Source organism: Temnothorax longispinosus, chromosome 6, assembly GCF_030848805.1.
Source record: "Temnothorax longispinosus isolate EJ_2023e chromosome 6, Tlon_JGU_v1, whole genome shotgun sequence".
Classification (NCBI taxonomy): domain Eukaryota; kingdom Metazoa; phylum Arthropoda; class Insecta; order Hymenoptera; family Formicidae; genus Temnothorax; species Temnothorax longispinosus.
The window spans coordinates 8415069-8435709 of NC_092363.1; the positions used below are offsets into that span (position 1 = coordinate 8415069).

At 36.5% G+C, this 20641-nt stretch overlaps 2 protein-coding genes across 3 annotated transcripts in view; one reads left to right on the forward strand and one right to left on the reverse strand.

The window, feature by feature from the left end:
- The window catches only part of LOC139814052 (dual specificity calcium/calmodulin-dependent 3',5'-cyclic nucleotide phosphodiesterase 1), a 100289-nt gene extending 79681 nt beyond the window's left edge, over nt 1-20608 (reverse strand). The window contains exon 1 of one of the 2 annotated variants that reach the window (XM_071780013.1): nt 19693-20608. In XM_071780013.1, coding sequence (XP_071636114.1) covers nt 19693-19801 — 109 coding nt within the window. In that variant the 5' untranslated portion in view covers nt 19802-20608. Of the gene's footprint in view, nt 1-8734; nt 11274-19692 lie in introns of those variants that run through there. The other variant, XM_071780016.1, reaches the window with a different exon arrangement.
- Nucleotides 1-20641, forward strand: part of LOC139814050 (probable ATP-dependent RNA helicase DHX34) — a 58575-nt gene that overhangs the window by 23072 nt on the left and 14862 nt on the right. The window lies entirely within an intron of this gene.

Sequence of the window (20641 nt, forward strand, 5' to 3'; positions counted from 1 at the left end):
AGATAGATCTGATAGATGAATGGCCGGTATATTATTGCGGTCGAAGAGGCTGACAGGACGAACGCGCATCGCGCGGCCGGCAATGCCTACGGCGAGCGATGGTTGCTGGTAAAGTCGTTCGACCTCCGAGATGTAATTTAATTCAAGGGTCGGGTGAGCAAAGATAGATATAGATGCTCGAAAATGGGGATACACTGGGCGAGGGTAGACGCGTAGAGAGATAGAAGCGTAAAAGGTAAAGAGGCTGAGTCGGGACAAGGGGTTCGGTTGGACAGAAGAAGGGGATCGTTATAAGTGACCGTGTTACTTATATAGGATAGGAAGAAAGGAGAAAACACCATATAGAGTCGAGATAGAGAGAAGAAGCAGCGAGAAGAAACTGCGAGGAAGAAGCGGCCCGCAGGCAACGGGTAAACGGAGGCAAGATCGAGAACTATATCGAACGAGGTCTGAAACAACGTCAATGGGAGACACGTCGAGGGTAGAGAATAATGTTTGGACTCGCGCGCGCGCGTTATCATCGAGGAAACGCTCGGCAATGTCGAAGGTCGTGAGGAGATATTTCAGCCTCGAAGCATATACAATATCCTTAATCTTTCCTTCTTCCGAGAACGAAACTGAGATTCTCCGAGCAGACCTCTAGCTGGAAATATTTCGAGACGCGACACGGTCCTATTTAACAATAAGTATTATTATGGTATCTATTCGAATCCTCGAGAGATTTATCTACATCTTTATATATATATATGTATGTATGTATGTATATAAGTAATCAAAATAAGCCGCTTTAATAAATAAGCTTATAAAATTAATCAATGCGTCGTGCAACTTGTAATGCTGTGAATGATAGATACGATTAAATACTGCGTGTATCGCTGCATGTATAGATGTCAAATAAACGGAACGGTAATCTAATGATTCGCACCTAATTAATAGGACACGACAAGTGCTGACCCGAGCGCACCAGAGAGCGTGTCCTCGTCGCTCGATGTGATTGATGACTGTTAAGTAGACATTAGCAAATAAACTCGGCTAGTTAGCAAATAAACATAACATTGCCTAAAACTAAATAATGCAGGAATGAAAAATTACGATCAACTATGTATCTCGAAATCATTGTAGATATTTGATTTATATGACGATATACTCTTTCCAGTTATTTTTGTTATCGCGTATTGTTATTGCATCAATTATTCATAAATTATGGGGCAAATTTAACGTTATACTTATTGTTAGTGGCCTTGTGGCCTTCTACGAATTGAAAAATCATCAGCGATCTGACTTAAATATGCACGTTACTATCCCACTCATTACTTGGGAACCTTGAAGATGAACGCGCACTCTGTAACACATATCTTTTTACGTAACAAAAGCACTCGATCTCTTCCAAACTCGGTCTTTTTCCTTTTTCCTTTTGACACGCTCTCGGCTATCTGCCAACTGGGCGGCAGAAAGAACGGTCCTGTCATCTTTATTCCGCCGATGTGAAGTCGACCGCACGTATTCTGGCGTATAGAATACACTTAGGTATGCGTTCGCATGACCTTAATATCGTGGCTCTATATGACGTATGAAATAAAAAAAATAAAAACAAAATTGATCAAATACGCGTCAAAAATAGACACCATTAAAGAAGAAAAAAATTGTACGAGCAATTTATGTAAGGTATATTAGATCGCGTCGCTTCCTATTCGCGAAATCAAAGTATAAATAGATGAACGATTCTTAAGCAAAGTTTATGTAAATATAATTTCATATTTGGATTTTTCTATTTTCAGTGAGAATAAATCGCGCGCGAATTATTGTTGAATGTGTTTCGATAATGTGACGACACAAACGTGAAGAAATTTCTGCGACTCTGGAACAGGAACGGATCTCACCGAGCGCGGCCGGTCCGTCCGCGACGCGGCGGTCTCTCTCTCTCTCTCTCTCTCTCTCTCTCTCTCTCTCTCTCTCTCTCTCTCTCTCTCTCTCTCTCTCTCTCTCTCTCTCTCTCTCTCTCTCTCTCTCTCTTGCGCACTGTTATTGTATAATGTCTTCCGCATCGTTTTGTGTGTGGACTCATCGCCTAAATTTAATTCCGTAAACTACCGAATGAGTCTACCGGGGCGCTTGCTTGGCACTTTTCGGACATAAATTCTTGCGATTGCCTTTGCCACTCAAATATAATTAAACTGCAGGAGACAAAACTTGGATTGCGTCTCAAGACAAATTTCACCCGCGGCGAGTTCCTCGATCGAATCGCGCACGTGCAAATATGACGTAACGAAATATCGAAATGGCTCTCAAAAGCGATTTATTTAAAAAATTGCAGACTTGTGCCGTTCTCGAAGTAACCGAATCAGTTTTATCTATTTGTTTAAGAAATTGCAAAATTTTTCTTAATAAAGACCTCTTTTAATATGTATAATAAGGGTATGATAAATGAACGATCTAGTAATGCACGCCCAGCCGGAAGTCGCATTTGTACAACCACGTCATGAGAATGAACGTGATATATAATAACCATCTTACACAGAAAAACAGTGTCAATGTGCTTTTCTTTCACTAATATTTCTCCGTTTTCCGCAACCTGAATGACTGTGCCGCGAGCATATTTGCGTACCTAAAAGGTTGACGGTCGATTGATATCAACGACATATACGCAGTTTTGGTACATAATCTCTATACCTTTGCGTTACTTTCTTACGCATTCTTAGGGCTCAGTCACAATGAGAAAAATAAGGAATAAGATAAAGGAATAAGGAATAAGGCATGTTGCATCTCACTTTAATGTACGTGTACTGAAGTGAGATGCGACATTCCTTTATTCCTTATTCCTTTATCTTATTCCTTATTTTTCTCATTGTGACTGAGCCTTTACACATTCAACGATAAGTACAATAACTACGATGTCATACGTCGGATCTTGTCTATCGTGTTGCATCGTGCGTATTCGTGATTGCGCTATAAAGACGGCGATATATATAACGTCGCCTCTGTCTCAATCGTTGAGAGCGAACTGGCGTCGGCGTCGGTGTAATCGTAAATTTACAAAATAGAAACGCATCGTTACTACATCGACCTCGAAAGATGCATACCATAAATGCAAGAGAAAACTACGAGCAACTTTGAATTGAGAGAATCGTGGGTACGTTACGAATCGTATTTTTGTAAAATTCAAGTTGGCATGAAATCGCGATTTACGATCTCTGACTGTAGGAAGAAATGTAAGCAATGCAAGTTGGCTAAATCCGCACTTTAGCAAGGCTCTCTCTTTCTCTCTCTCTCTCTCTCTCTCTCTCTCTCTCTCTCTCTCTCTCTCTCTCTCTCTCACACACACACACACACACACACACACACACACACACACACACACACACACACACACACACACACACACACACATTTATATTTCATCGCAAACATGCATGAAATGTAAATATACTACACTTATACACTACGTATTCTAATACATATGCTTGAACCGGAGATATTGAAATACAATTGCTTGCCTTCAGTTTCTAGAATTTGTTGAGAAAGTACAATAAAAAAAAGGAAGAGACCGAGAAGAATATAAATGATGTATAAACATGAGAACGGCAACGTAAACTTGCAAATATTTAACTCAAAAAAACGGAATTCAACATAAAATCAATGTCTATTACGTTTTCTCCTATAGAAAACGTAAACTTTCAAATGTTGTCGATCACTCGTACATTCATCGATCAAAATTGTATATTGCCTCGCCTCGCGCGTATACTGTGCCTCTGGTAAATCGCAGAGATCTCGTGATAACGTTAATCGTACTTTGACTTTCGCGGCGGTGCAGGTGCGGCAAATGCATAATTTTCTTCCTCTCAAAATTAGCGCGTTGAATTACAATAACCAGAGGTCATATCATCGTCAACATCTGGATGAAATGTATTCAATTATCAATAGCATAATTATGTATGCGTGTTCAATTTCCTCAATATATGTGAATTCTTTTCGTTTTTCCCGATAACGCCGAGGATCTTACATTACATTTCAATTAATTGTAAATATATTATATTCTAGAAACGTTATATAAAATTAAATATCTTATTTATTTAATAATTTTTTATTATCCTAAATTTGCTGAATCAATGAATTCGAGCAACGAATTTGGCAATCTTTCGATTTAAGTCTTAGTATACGTATGCACTCACGAGACTTTTTGCGAATGCAGTGTTTAAGAATGGAGAACCGGTTCATTAACAACATAATACAACCATTTAAACCCTACATAGTTAATGTAATAGCAACGATAACAGAAAGCTGACCTAACTTGTAGCTCAATAAAAACTAAATAAAAAAAGATTTTTAAAATATGATTCAAATGCTTATCAATTTTTCTTTAATTAAAATTTTATTTTATATGGCCTTTTTATACGATCCCTTATATGCAAAAACAGAAAAACCAAATTATTTTAACGTTACTAAATTACAGTAAAGAAAATAGAAGAGGAAAAGAAACAGTGACCTTATAAAATTGCTGAGAATCTCTCTATTAAGGATTTATAAAAATATTATTCGTGAAGGAAGAATATTTTAAAATAATAAATATTACAACAAATAATGTTCGATATACAAGCTCTAATTTTTAGAACAATTTCTATATATCTTACTTTAATTTAATTCTTCATAGCAATGATCTATTCTCAATCATATTTTATGTTCCGGCGCGTTTTTCTTTCTTTATTTTCCTTTATTTTCTCTTCCCTCTTTTTTTGTTAATGATTGGTCTGTTGATAATGGTAAAAGATGTAGAATATACGTATTAGTTAAACGGAATGAATCAAGTGTCACTCCAAGAATCCGATTATTCTGATCTCGCCAAAATGCGTTTAAATCAAATTCAATTTCATCACGCAAATTCTTTAGAAATTTATCACACGGTCGGAACCATGGAGCGACGGTTGTGTGTGTGTGTAAGAACTTTATTAAAATATTTTTCCTATTATCAGTGAATCGTTTGCAAATCTTTCTGAAAGCGTACTAATATAAAAGAATGCTACCCGTAGACCGAGAACGTAACGAAGTTGTAAAAGGCTGGTGTGATCTATGGCCTATACTCTATAGAAGGTTTTTTAACAAGGGAATCACTAACTTTAAGCGCGTTAAACGCGTTAAGCATATATTAAGCGCGTAAAATGTGAAAGGGCAGATAAGAAGCAAAGATTGGAATCATCAGGAAAACGAAAAGCCTTTCACGAGCAAACTCGGACAACAAGAGGAAAATTTAATAACAGCCTACTATACGTATTCTATTGTACTCTAATGGTACCTACCACGACGTTATTCACACATCTTACAACTAATTAATATTTAAAAACCGCAGTTTTTTCACTCTTATCATTCGGCAGAAATGATAAAAATATATGAGACTTGAGCCGGTATTCACGTAGTCTTAGATCTTATATACATATAAGATCGTCTTAAGTTCATCTTTAGATACTCCGTAGCCAATGAGACGAGTCGTGCAGCATCTAAAGATAAACTTAAGATGCTCTTATTCTTAAATATAAGATCTGATGACTGTGAATACCGGCCTTGGTGAGACAAAATGTTAGTGTGTAGTCCCAACAGTGGATAAATTACCGACGTAAGCTGTATGTACGTGGAGAGATATCAGATTTTGTCGCAAAGAAAACCTCAAAGGAATGCTGGCGCCCACTAGGTGACCACTATGGATAACCTCAACAATATTATTGATTTTTGGCAGATATAATTTAAAACACGATGTGCGATTCAAATGAGATGTTAGCAATAAAAAAAATTATATTTCTTTTATACCTCTTTTAGAATTTAGATATGATACCTCGTACGTAATAAAGTTAAAAAAAAAACAAGAAAATAAAATTATATTATTTAAAATTATATTATTATGGGTATTACGCATTTGCGGGATATGCTGCGTGCCATTTACATGATGATTGCATTAGTGCATGATTACAAGCGTTTGAATAATTCATAATCGCATTTGATGGTAATATATGTATATGCGAGCTCTCTCAGCATTATGCAGAATAAGCTACGTATAAGATAAAAGTCATCAATGATTAGTAAAATTTTAAGGTTTGCTACTCGCAAAAATAAATACGTGAATAGCAAATACGTGCTTCTCGAACATACGTGTCATCAGCTGATTTAATTTAATTTTTCGGTATATTTCGATTTACCGGAAGTAATGTTAGTTAACTTACTAACTTACTATACTTGATTATTCTCAGAATTTTATTATAAAAAGATATCTTTTTAATGTAACTCGACACACCGCGATATTTTATATTGATTCGCTTTCCCGGAAATACATTTATACGACATCTCATTATTTATAGACGATATTATAGAAATCCGATATCTATATCAAAAGCTTAGCGTATATTCAGTCGAATATATACTCTTAATAATTCATTTATTCGCATGTTTCTAAAATCGTGTGATAGTTGGACTCACATTAATTTGATTCGGTTAAAACTCAGTGACACAAACAAGTTGCCTGGGAAGTTAATGCGTAGTATACGCCAAGTTGACTGCGGTTAATTGGAACAATCACAATAACTCAGCGTAACGTATTAACAGCGATCCTTTGCTTTCCCGCGCGCGATTATCAAAGCCCGACTGCAGTTCACTTTGTTCCCGTGAAATTATACAAAAATCACAAATACCATACGCACCTAGCGCGTATGATGTTTATTTATTGCTCCGATACGACTTGTGGAGCTGAAAACATCGTTACCAGATAAATCAGATTCTCCTACTTGTAACCTTTTTCGTACGTGAAAAATTACGCTGTAACTCACAACAGTCAAACTCGTGCGAGAAACATTCTTGAATAATATATTGTATATACACATATTGATATAAATATATTTAGATTAAAAAAACATGGAGATAAATAAAAATTATCCGAGTTCTCCAATGAAGGTCTTAAAAAAGTCCTTAACCTTTTGATACTATTCAATGCTATTTTTCCTTGTTATTGGCAATTTTATTTTATTTTTCTTTGCAAACAATTACCTTGAAAGATAATTAAAAATTTTAGAATAAATATTACGAACCAACAACATATCATAATAGTAATGCAAGCGAAGAAATCTAGGCAGATATGAGCTTGGTATCAATTTTAATACATTTCCTGATATAATTTCAACATATATGCATCATTGTCGAAAAGAACGATTCACAAAAACCGATCGATGGTTTTTCAGTCAATTTTCTTCGATTGTTATCGATATACTTTCCAATAAATTTGGAAGAATAAACATTTTCCTGCCATCGTAACTCATCGAAAATACAATCTGTATATTTTTACTCATATTATTCATATAATACATACATCATACATATTTCTATGTATATATACACACACATATATATTGCTCAATAATACGTGTGTATCGAAATTGTACCGATACGATTTTATTAATACAAATGACACGAAGAGATTATTTTATCGCCTTATTATTGACACGATCATCCATTCTGTCCGATAAATCTGCGAATCGGCAACCGGGAAAGATACACGCTATACTAGATACACTAAGATACTAAATACTAGCTCTAGTTGAAAAAGCGGCTGCTTCACCTGACCGAACAAACGGGTAGGACGCAAAATAATCGATATACTTTCATAAATGAAACATATACCTACGTCCGATGCTCATGCTAATGCTCATGCTTCTGATAAAAATTGTTACCGTTTCCTTGTTGATATATTACTCTTATTATAGAAAATATTACTCATTATTGGAATCGCGCAAAAGTTTTTTTCAATTCTTTTCGGAAGCTCAATCTTTATAGTAGTACTGATTAAAGTTTCACTATTTTACGTAGCGAGATAATTCCGAAAATAAGTGTCTCGTTGGCGGTTTTCATATAGTTACAATGTTAGTTCATCATTGGTACGAGTCGATTGAACAACTCCGAAAAGTGCCGACCATCCAATAACTTTCTCACGATTGTGAGCTGCGCTTTTGTTTGCAAATCCGACCTCACTTAAAAGCTTAAAATTTCTTAACCGCAAGGGAGATTAACGATTGACATGTTATGTGTTTGAGTTTTTAGAAAATCGATTTCTCTCATTACTTAAAAACCAATATCGTATAAAATGAATGTTGAATTTTCCATGTGTAGATATAGATATAAAGTGATGATATGATTTTTTGTTTAAATGTTATGCTACCTGAAAGTCACTTAGCAAACTTTGAAATACTATCTATATATTTATGTACAATAGAATATTCGAAGGAATCTCTGTCTTTAATTTGATAATGACAAATTTTTAGATCGCTTTTCAATTTGTTAAGGAGATGTTCAAAACATCTATCTAAAATTGAGATTAAGAATTAGATACCGAAATACTATAGACTAGTGTAGACGATATTGCTAATAAAAAATGAAATGTCTCTTTTCTCTCTTTTATTAAGCCATCACGTAGGTGAAACATGATGACAAAGAGAATCCATCGAAACAGAACATTTTCTTCGGGGAAGGAACATTTATCTTGCGTTTAAATCTCAGAGAGTGGAGAGTACGGAAAGAGAGGAAAGGACAGAGAGGGAGAGGGAGGGAGGAATGGAGGGGGGAGAGAGAGAGAGAGAGAGAGAAAAGAGGGAAAAGGAGAGGAAAAGAAAGACTTATCTTTATTAGGACGAGATACGCGATGGCTTGAGATAGGTCATCGATAGTATTCGGAAATAAGAACAGCATCCAAAAATAGCTCCCTTACCTTGTACATGCCTGTCCTTGTCCATTTCCTTCGTAAGAAGAGAGGTGAGCGCAACACTGTCTTTCTGAATCACTGCATCACGAAACTTTCCAACTTTGACCAATCTTGAGCCGCAGCGCGTGTATCGATTTTAACAACTTTTCGAAAAGTATGCGCATCTGTCGCAAACGAACTAATCACCGATGCCAGATTTGCTCAAAGGAATCCAATACGTAATAATGTAATAAAAGTATTTCGTTCCAAACTGATCAACCGTTCTTTCTCGGGTTATTCAAATCCGAAATTAATGGAACCATTGGCGACAAAAGGAGAATTGATGTATGCGTGCGCTTTCGATTTGCGCATATACGCGCGTCTATCTCCTGTTCGATAGATCATGCAATGTGTATCACGAAGAAAGAGGTCGAGGAAACTTGATAAGTCGAGGAAAACTGAAGAGTCCATCGCGTCACATAGTGTGAGTCTAATGTAATGTCTAATGTGTACCGTGATCACATTACACGAACAAATTTGACATTTATGCACAATGATGTATGCATTTTCATATAGATATGCATTTCATTCTTTATGCATAATACTCTAGGCGTGCGCGCTCGCGCTCAATTGTACCACAAGACAAGTTCAGACAAGTTCAGAGTTTCAATTGTTTTAACGATACAATTTGTTCGTCGTGAAAAGAGGAACAAATTTGCTCAATCGACCTGGCGTATAGACTAGTGGAAGATGCATTCGCAGATAGATGTTGGAAATTTATATCACATGTTGAAAAGAAAAAAAAAAGAAAGAAATATATACATATTGTTAATGTGAAAAATGGCAATGACGTTCAACCGGTACCTCTCAGCGCCTATTGTAGCAGTTGGAAAAACAGTTGTGGATCATTAACGAAAAGATAGGGAGTGCCGTAAAAGGGATCAAATTGGAATCTGCCCGAAGTCGTCTTCATATGACGAGAGAGAGAGAGAGTAAAAAATATTTGGGATTGGAAACGTATATGCTCGACGCTTTCAGAAAAGTTACTAGGAAAGTCACGTAACATTCTCTCTCTCTCTCTCTCTAAATTTTTTTTAGTTTTAAATTATCTGCTCTTAAATAATATACTCTTTTACCTATAAATAAATTTCTGTGGGTTTTAATAAAAATCAATAATAAAATAAAAAATCGCATTAATACGAACAAATTAATGAATAATCCAAAAAAAAATCGATCAATTCAAGGTAAAATAAAATACGTATAATAAAATTAAAGTTTACTTTCAAAAAACTTAGATCACTCGCGAAATAAATAATAACAACATTATTTACAATTGACAAGCTTTCTTCTCATTCTCTTAGTCCTCTCTTATACTTTTGTTAGATATACATATATATGTATACATTGGTAGCCACGTTAACGTTTAAAACGCACAATTCTGGAAATGCTTTAAAGACGAGAATTGCAAAACAAAGTCGTGAAAGATGCGAAATGTACATTTCCTATAGACTCGTACAGAAATATTGCGTAATATATAGACATTTTTAAATGTCTAATCAGTTTTATAGATTTTTATAAATTAGTTAAAACTATTAAACGAAAATTTTCTCTAAAAATCTCAAACGACTCTCAAAATTTAAAAAATGTGGAAAGAAGAAAGATAATGACGCGCACATCGATCAAATGTATGTAATTATAAACGATTCGTCAGAAATATAGTAATGCTGTTTCGCCAAGATATATGATCTGCCCGAAAATAAACTATCTTTCTCTATCGATGCATTTGTTTTTCGTTTGAAATTCTTTTGTGTATCATGACTTTTTTATTTTGTACGTATAAAGAAAATATCTTATCCCAGTGTTATCCCAGCGAGAAAGAAAAATGTGACCAATATCGAAGAGCAAATCGTAGCAGGCACGAGAAAGTGACGAGGGACGTAAACCGACGATTCACGAGGATTAAATCGATTAAATCGATTCACACGTATAACATGACTCATTATCAAATGAAAAACCATTCGTAACTGATATTTCAATTCTTTAGCTTTTAGGTAACTATAGAGTGATTTAGAATCGGGGGCAGTAGAGACAATAAGTACAGAAAAAAAGAACAAAAAGAAAGATTATTAGAAAAATAGTAACAACAGCCACTGGTTCTTTTTTCTTTGTTTTTCCCCCTTTTTTCACTGACAAAACGAAGAGCTTACGAGTACATACACACCAGGACGACGAAGAATGGTGGATGAAGAGGAGTAGTGGGGAGAGAAGAAGCGTAAAAAACACGAGTACACTCCGCACGCGGCTACACACAATAGAAAGCAATAGAGGCAGCGAGAGCGGCGCGAGGGCCGAGGGTAAAACAAGGGGTGACAAAGAGTTAAGGCATTGAACGCGTGCGAACGAGATAACGTTCGTTCGCTCCGAACTCGGAGCTGTAGGCTGTAGGTAACGCGCGTGGTAATGTGTGCTGAGGAGGATATATACGGCAAGACTACCACCCGACTACAACGAGGCGTCGTGGGGTAGATAAGGTAGATGCACCTCGACGGAATGTCGTTGGACTACTGACGATCCCAAGAGAACGAACTGCCGCGCGCCGGCTGAGCGAGCGGGACGCGGTAACGGGCCGCGCCGCGTCGCCAACGCCGACGCCGGCGTCGACGCCGATGCCGACGACGACGACGACGACGACGAATCCCGCGAAAATCTGATATGCGTGCGCACGCGGTGACGAATCTCTCCGTTCCTCTAAAGATCCATCGGTCCACGACTGGTCCATTCGGCTATGTGGAGATCTTCGCAAAAAAAAAGGAAAAGGGATAGGTATTTCTAGAAAAAGTCAATTGTATGAGCACCGATGGATTTTCCTTTTTGCAACTACGCTGAGAGAGAGAGAGAGAGAGAGAGAGAGAGAGAGAGAGAGAGAGAGAGAGAGCACGAGAGAAATATGAAAGTTAAATAAAGAGAACGAAAACTTGTAATGATATGAAAGATGTATTAATAGAGGAATTCAAGTGGAGGGGAATTCAAACTATTGGATAAATAAAGTAATAATTTGCTAACAATATAAATTATATTTACAATCACTGAAAATTATCCCCATTAACCCTGCGCAAACATCGTGGGCCTTTTAAGGCAGTCGATTTTTCATTTATAATTTCTACGAGAATGGCTTCAGCGCTCTAAAAAAAAAAAAAATGCAACAGTTCCAGCCTATATATAGAAATCAGGCTTTTTGAAGCCTTGAAGATGATACGTGCATTTTTATAGATTTTTTGTAACACAGACGCGCTTTCAAAAACCTTTTGGACTTGAAAATCCCAGGGTGTCCGGGTGAGTGCTCCAAAAACACGGTGTCCGCGCAGAGTTAATACGTATTATAAAGTCATTCAAATATAAATGTGTTTGCTTCTACATATTCATATGTATTATCAAAAGACCGTTAAATTGATCTCAATACCTCTTGTTATTTTCGCGCTGCCATCTCGCTTTTTATCGCATAAGAAATTGTATGTAGCTAATTTAAATATGATAAAAGTCGAAATTTCCTCACATAATGCAACAAGATAGATGAAAAAAAAAGAGTATGGAGATTGATAATACGTGGAGTTAAACCCACAGCGGCGTCGCCACATACATATACGAGTACATTTATATAATAAAGGCATGGTGGTCTATGATATATGGTGGTCTATGAAAGGAATGGTGATCTATGATATAAAAATAACAAATGATATAATCAACTATCCAAGACCACCGAGCTGCGAGTATTTTAGGTCAAGAGGAAAGCACAAAGAAAAACCTTTCAGGTCAAAATAATATTGAAAGAAAATTACATTAACTTTTGAAGAAAGGGATGATTAACATAACAAGTTCAAAGTTTCCGATATTTCTCGTACTCCCCTTTCATTTCGCAACGTTTCCATTACCTCGAATACATACAAAGAGCTTTCCTAAAAGGGAATCTATTCAATCGCAATCCAGTAATTTTATTCGCCAAACTTTGCAATTTTTAATCGCTTGTAACCTGAAAAATATGACCATCTCGTCATTTTGATAAAAAAAGAAAAAGAAAAGAAATGTCAGGTTCAATGTGATCACGAAAATTTATATCGTTAAACGTGAGATATCGTGTGCAATATCGTATAATAAAATGAACTATCGTAGCTACCTCGTATCGCGGAAGACGCAGTTTATACCTATAACGATATAACGAGAACGCTTTTACGAATACGCTGCTTCACGTATCTCAATCGCACAATCGATACAATCGCATTTCAACATAATTTAATTTTGCACGAGCGTTTATTTGTTGTTCAGCGCACGGATTTCAGAGTCATGATAGGATTCTCTCTCTCTCTCTCTCTCTCTCTCTCTCTCTCTCTCTCTCTCTCTCTCTCTCTCCCCCTCCCTCCCTCCCTCTCTCTCTTCCCTTCTCCCCCCTTTCTCCCTCACAACGAGCGAACCGAAGACTTGGAGCGTTAAAAGCAGCATGATAGGAAGAAATACAGAGAGGGTGACAGCCACGGACCCTAGATATTAATACGTGTACGGTGTCGGTTCACTTTGTCGAGCAACGACGTGTAAGATCGACTCTGCCGGAGAGATACGCTCTCCGCGCGCCGCGTACCGCTGATACTTTGTCCTCGTTGCAAGGTGAAATGCTAACTAAAGGGGATGTTTTAATGGCAAAGATAATAATATGCCTGTGCTCGCGATGGCTATTCCTAGACTGACAGAGATATTCGCATGTCAGCAATACACGCCATTCGCTATCTACGATAGTCGATTCAAAGAAGGCATTGCAATCGTAACTTTGCCAATTAACTCCAGAATACTGCGAAAAAAATATTACGCTTGCGACATAAGCGTATATAACATTAAGGTATATTCAACTAGAAACGTCTATTATAAAAAGTTTTAATTGGCTGTTGTGTCGAACGATTATTCGCTATATCCATTCAAAATTTCAATAGCACTAAATTTAAATTAATATGAAAAGATACGTACCTACTACATCAAGAAACTTTATTCTTGAAAAGCTCCTTTCATTTAGTGATATATTTTAAAACATATATGTGTGTGCAGTTACGTTATATGTAAAAAATTACGTTTAACATTCGACGGTTATAAAGAAAGTGGGATTCGTTGAATTTCCACTTATTGTTAAAAACCTTTAAATTCTCACGATTAAAATATTATGGTACGCGATATAATAATTGGACAACGCGACGTGTTCCAACCATGATGGATGAATCCATCCATATAAGTAAAGGAAACGAAAGATTGTTTCGTTCGCGTGTTTGTTTTATGTATAATAAAATAACATTCCATCCATCTTGGAGCGCGTGATATCGACACTGATGTAGCGTACCGTCTATATTATATGTGCAAGATCGATATTTGAGCAATTTCTCGGTGATACTTAAATATAAACGAACGTTCGTTGCTTTTGTTGCCACAAAATTCAGCAAACTACCGTACGCCCCATAAATATGGCTCTGAAAAAGGCTCTGATCGATTGCGTCCCTAAATATAAAAACTGCATGTATATATACGCGTGTATAAAAAGTCTGCGCGAGCGAAGTAGAGCTGGGAGCTATCTATTGCACGCAACATATAGTTCATATACTTTTTCACGCGGTGTAAGGTGTAACGTATACTTTTTTAACGATGAAACCTATATGTACATGTATAGGTGTGTGCGTTTGTGTGTGTTCAGAACTGTAAGAACTGCAAACCTTTAGAGATCAAGTTGTAATAAAAATTATAGATAATTCACAATCATAAACTCAAGGAATAAATGCTAAATTGCGCGTCGAAGAACGTAACAAATTTCGGATGTGCCGACCGAATTTATGATGTCCAAAAGACAACGTTTCTATATACATACCGCGATGACGTCAGAAACAAACACCTGTCCAAGCACACGTATCACGTTGCATACCCTAATTATTTGATCCACGATGCATTTTCGGTTCATCGAATTTCAAAGGATTTCTTTTCCTTAGTCGTGGTCCTCGTGTGGATGATCAAAATAAAGAACTGAACATGTGTCAAAACGTTTAATTTTCGTAAGAGACAATGAAAACATTTCACGATCGAAATTAAATCGTTATTTAAACGATGGGAAAACGATAAGCTGAACTTTACTTGAAATTGTGTGAATTTATCCATGTAAATGTAAAGATAAGGTAAATTGTACGTTTCGCAGTATAACAAAGCGCAATGTAAGAAAAACGTGCACAAGTGAATCATTTTCTTCCCGATCCCGACACAAGTCAAGCATGTACTATTTTCCTGGCTACCGCTAGCTACTCACGACGTGTACAATTAATAACCCGTGCACAAGGGTCAAGCGGCGCGCTTTTAACGAGTTTTCTACGACGATATACATGTATTGTACATATACCACGCTCCCGCTCACCAAAATACGGAACGGAGAATTTACGGAACTCGGAGAGAAGCAGCAAGCACTTTGCGTCGGAATAATAAACTCGTATATCACTGCGGGAGATTACCATTTTTCAACAGGCAATTTGTACTGGGATCCCGATGTGCGAAACAATATATTATACTATATATATATTATAAATGATTGTTACAAGATGGAAAATGACAAACCGACGAGATATTTTGGGCGTCTCATTCTATAAATGATTTGTCAAATCTCTGACAAAAGAGATTGTTCAACACGTGCGATAAATAATTCTCGCCAAAAAAGATATGAATATAAAGCTGCTTTTTATATTCAATCGGCCGATCATCCCTCAACATTCATCGATTACAAGTTGATGAATAAAAAGCGAAAGATAAATTTAGAACCATCACGCGATGAAAGATTAGGCAAAACCACGTCGGACAAATAAATCCCGATGTAGTTTTACGAAATTTGTTTAGGGAAATCCGAAGTGCTTTTGGAAAGTAGGATAGAAACGAGCAAGATAGGCAGAATTAGTGAAACTGCACACCGACGGCAGCTTGATGTCAAACTCCAAAAGTTGTCTTCTTCCTCGCAGTTGACGGATATTTCAGTTTCCGAACAGGAAAAGTGACAAATAACACGTGGATGATTTGAGCGTGCACGTCATTTGCTACAGCAGAGAGAGAGAGAGAGAGAGAGAAAGCACAAAGCGGACGTCATAAGAATTGTTCATTATTCTCCCTTATATTGAGAATTCCTGCAAACCGATTAACAAATACCTCTCAACGTCTGGTTCTCTTTCGCACGCCGTCGCTTTCTCATCCTTTCGAGCACCCTCACATGAAAAGCATCTCCTCCTTCCTTTCCTTCTCCCTCCCTCCCTCTCTCTCTCTTTCTCTCTTATTTCCGATTCTCCGCCTCCGTTCGGCATTTTGTGCCGAGATATTAGAGTCTAAGCGAGGGCCTCGAGAGATTCGATCGAAGAACGCCTCCATTGGTATTCCTAATGGCGAGAAAGGATGTCGGGTTAACATCGTTTAAAAGCACAGGCCGTCGCCCATTAATGCGCCCGATAGTTCTCCAGAAAATCTCATCAACGGTTCTATTTTCGATCTCATAAACGACGATATCGAACAGCGTTCTGTAACGAATCGTCCTGTTGTTCGGCATAAAACAAATTTCGTATCAACGGGCAAATATAATACAACACAGCTAGGCTATTGCTTGGAGCTAAAAAACGACGCTCATTCGGAACTAATTCTTTAGTGAAATTTTATTGATTCATACGATCATTTGACACTAAAATAAGTTAAAGAACGAAAATCCTATTAAATTAAGGGGTGCACTTTTGAGATATTAGCAAAAAATATCATTTTCCATTGTTTTCAAAATATCTCGAAAACGACGCAAAATACGAAAAAAGTACAAGAAAACTTTTTTGTAGGAAATAAAATTTTGCATCGAATACGTATATAAAAAATTTCTTTCCGATATCGAAAACCCAAGAAATAAAATTAAAACAAAATTAAAAAATAGCGAAAATTTGGGAAAAAAGATTTTTTTTACATTTTTGCGTACAACTTTTTTTCTAGCAGTCTAACCGATTTTTTCGTTCTGAGATAAAAGAAAGTAGACATTCTAACGAAAAAAATGCAAGGTCAAAAACATTTTTACGACCAATAGTAACCAAAATATCGTTCACGCAAGTTGAATGGTTTTAGTCGGTTTTTCAGTGTTTTGCTTTTACATATTTTAATTTAATGTTATTTAAACTGGTTTTTTTGCACGTATCAATGAAAATAAGGCATAAGCAGTAAGCTATTGATCAACCATAGTCGATTATTCTTGGATTGTAAAAATCTTATTAGTCAATAGCTTACTGCTTATGCTTCACTGCATATTCTTACAGCTATTGTAGATGACGCATAAAAGTTATGTATTTTCTTTGATACGTGCAAAAAAAACCAGTTTAAATAACATTAAATTAAAATAAAAGCAAAACACTGAAAAACCGACTAAAACCATTCAACTTGCGTGAACGATATCTCGGTCACTATTGGTCGTAAAAATGTTTTTGACCTCGCATTTTTTCGTTAGAATGTCTACTTTCTTTTATCTCAGAACGAAAAAATCGATTAGACTGCTAGAAAAAAAGTTGTACGCAAAAATGTAAAAAAATATTTTTTCCCAAATTCAAATTTTTTAATTTTGTTTTAATTTTATTTCTTGATATCGGAAAGAAATTTTTTATATACGTATTCGATGCAAAATTTTATTTCCTACAAAAAAGTTCTCTTGTACTTTTTTCGTATTTTGCGTTGTTTTCGAGATATTTAGAAAACAATGAAAAATAATATTTTTTTGTTAATATCTCTCAGAAGTGCACCCCTTAATTTAATAGCATTTTCGTTTTTTAACTTATTTTAGTGTCGAATGATCGTATGAATCAATAAAATTCCACTAAAGAATTAGTTCTTTTTAAAAACACATAGACAATAGCCTAAGCGTGTGCGAGCATAACGTTTGCACTAAACATGCAGAAATTTATTCCGCATGGTAATCCACATTGGATAAGATTTTTTTGTTTTCGTCTCTATTAAGTATGTTATCTATATCGTATCAATCTATATTAAATAATATGGATATTTCGTGCAGAAATATTACACGTAACGTTACAAACGAATAACGTGCTGTTGAAGAATTTATATACATCGAGTCTATAACACGTGGCATTAGTGATGATACACGTCTCATTTAATCTCCATTAACGTATAAGTAATATTAATTGATTTATTTATAATATTACATGCAAGTAAAATTAAATTTTGACCACGTATTATTTTTATTTATGCACAGTTTTCGTTTGTGCGCAGTGAGATTTATTTCTTCCAAGTTGACCAAGTTTAATAATCATTTTTGTGGCTATGAAAAAGATATTACTATTAATTATTAATATTTTTAAATATACATACATTAAATAACGTATAAATGTATATATATTGTATTACATTGCAAAGTGAGAATAATAATCAATTATTTACAAGTTGTTATGTAATATTTTGAGCTTGTACATAAACATTTTTGTCTAATCTACTAATCTTTCTGTCAATTATATGTATTTATATTCAATTATCTGTTGAAACGTTTAAATGTGCCGTCTTTATTCCGGCTTTATTTAGTAAGAAAAATTGGATCGATTGCAGTAACGCAAAATAACATGATACTTGAAACAAACGTAATATATGTCATACGTAATATAAACATACGTGCCATGGACAAATATGTATATTTGTTATCATTTGGGATCGTAGCGACTTGTCCACTATAGGCACTAACGAATTACGTTTTTGCTAGCGGTGTTCTGACGTTAATCGAATCGCGCGAGCTAATCTCGCTGGGGAGTAAACCGATGAGCGGACGCGACCAAGGTAACCAGAACCAGTGAACGGTCAGCGGAAGTTAGTTACAAGGTAAACCTTGCCGCGCAACACTTAATTGCCGTCATAACTCGAGACAACTTAACTATCGCCGCGGGGATGCGATCGCGTTAATCCAGGATGAAATCCACCCAGACGAAGACAAATCTCATTTCCAGATCTTATTTCAACGGACAATTTTTCCAACAGAAACGATTTATGGTCTTTAAATAGATTCTTCTACATTTTTAAAATTTGGTTTTAATATTTGTTTGATAATAATTGTAAAAGGGGTGACGCGATGGAAAATAACGTAATAGATAAATTAGTTTAAATTAGTTAGAGCTTCTCATAAATGCAGGAAAGAGAGTGACATTGATATAGAAAGCTGACAGTAATAGTACAAGGGGGTGATTGTATTCCATATTTATTGTACCGTATAATAAAAATAACAACCTTTCTTCGCGCGCGCGCGCGCACGGAAAAACGTTTCGATATTATATTCCTTTACGCAAATAGCAAATAAATATCGTACCTACTTGATTTCACGTTATAATACGTTATTAGAGTTCGAGCGTGACGAAACGTGTTAAAAAATAATAATTAAATAGCATGATAACAATAAACTTTTTTCAGTAAAACTGAAAAACTGTTAAAATAAAATAATGAATATTAGCTTTAGCTTCCATCATAAATCCATCATTTCTCGCAATTCCAAAACTAAGCTCATTAACGTCACGCACGTCACCCGCTTTAATCGGCTTTAGTTATCCCATCGAAAAATGTAACGCATAGCAGGTCGCGTAAATGTAAGCAGAGTAAATGTAAAAGATTTTTGTCGGAAAATCTAGCTGTTTTTCCTTTCTCTCTCGGAAAGGAAAGGCTCAATATATATAGTATATATATAGAAGTGGAATATAAAATATATCCGCACTCAAACTCAAGTATATATACTTATCCCTCGACTTATCCGTGGAAGAGAGAAACGAGAGCGTATCATCACGCTCAAAGTTTCAAACATTGCGATCGAGACATTCGCGATCGTTGTCGCGCCACGGAGACGCGAAAAAGCAATGTAAAAATAACGTGCGAAATAAACAAACAAACAAACAAAGCAGGAGAAACGAAAAGGCGTTTTTACTCACCAGTCGCACCCGTCGCCGTCGCACCGGCACTACCGCCTGGCCAGATCTTCCAACTGTTCCATCGGCGCCAACTCCTAGGCGATTTCTGGCACCGATTCAGCTCCTCCATAATACAGCGGCTACGGGCTAACACTCCGGATAACACTCGCACTCGCGAAAGTCCGAGTGTCACGAATGTCAAAGAGTTTTTCTTTTTTTATAATAAGTCTCGTTTCACTTGCCTTTTACGTTACACGTTTACTTGCCGAGTTACGATCGTCGATCGCACGTCGCTGCGCAAAGGCATATATTTTACGTTTTGAGCGCTCCGCGTTCACGTAATTACCAATCTCCCCGTAGTCGCACGAATCACGAATCTCACGTCACGGCCGCGGCCTTTTATTTCTAATCTAACGAGATTAATGTAACCTTAAAAAGTAAGTAGGCGGTACACGCCACACGGTGCATCTGTATACATGCAGCACAGCCTGCACAGCTGACAGCACACTGCACAGCGTATCGATGTATCGATGTATCGTCGGAATCGTCGACATACCTACATTACCTACTCTGCGCGGCCTGCGCTGCGCGCGCGATATATCATATTAACGTATAACCGATAACGTACGATTACTCCGTGTTCAACGTTCAACGATATCTTATAAGTCGATAAAATGATGAAACGATTCGATATATTCGATCAATAGTCTTATTTATTACATGCACGAGGAGCTTAAACGAAGCGTGTTTATTTGCTTTAGCTCCTGTAATAGCGATCAGATAATGCTCCATTTGCAGCACAAACGATAGTACAAATGTACATAGGTTTATTATAGGTAGGTTATATAGGTGCACGCGGGATGAGACGATGACGCGTGATGTGCGTGACGTGCGCGAGAGATATTTGCACTCGTATATGCACACACCGTGCACCGCGAATACGCGAGTACTAAATCACGAACGCTCCATG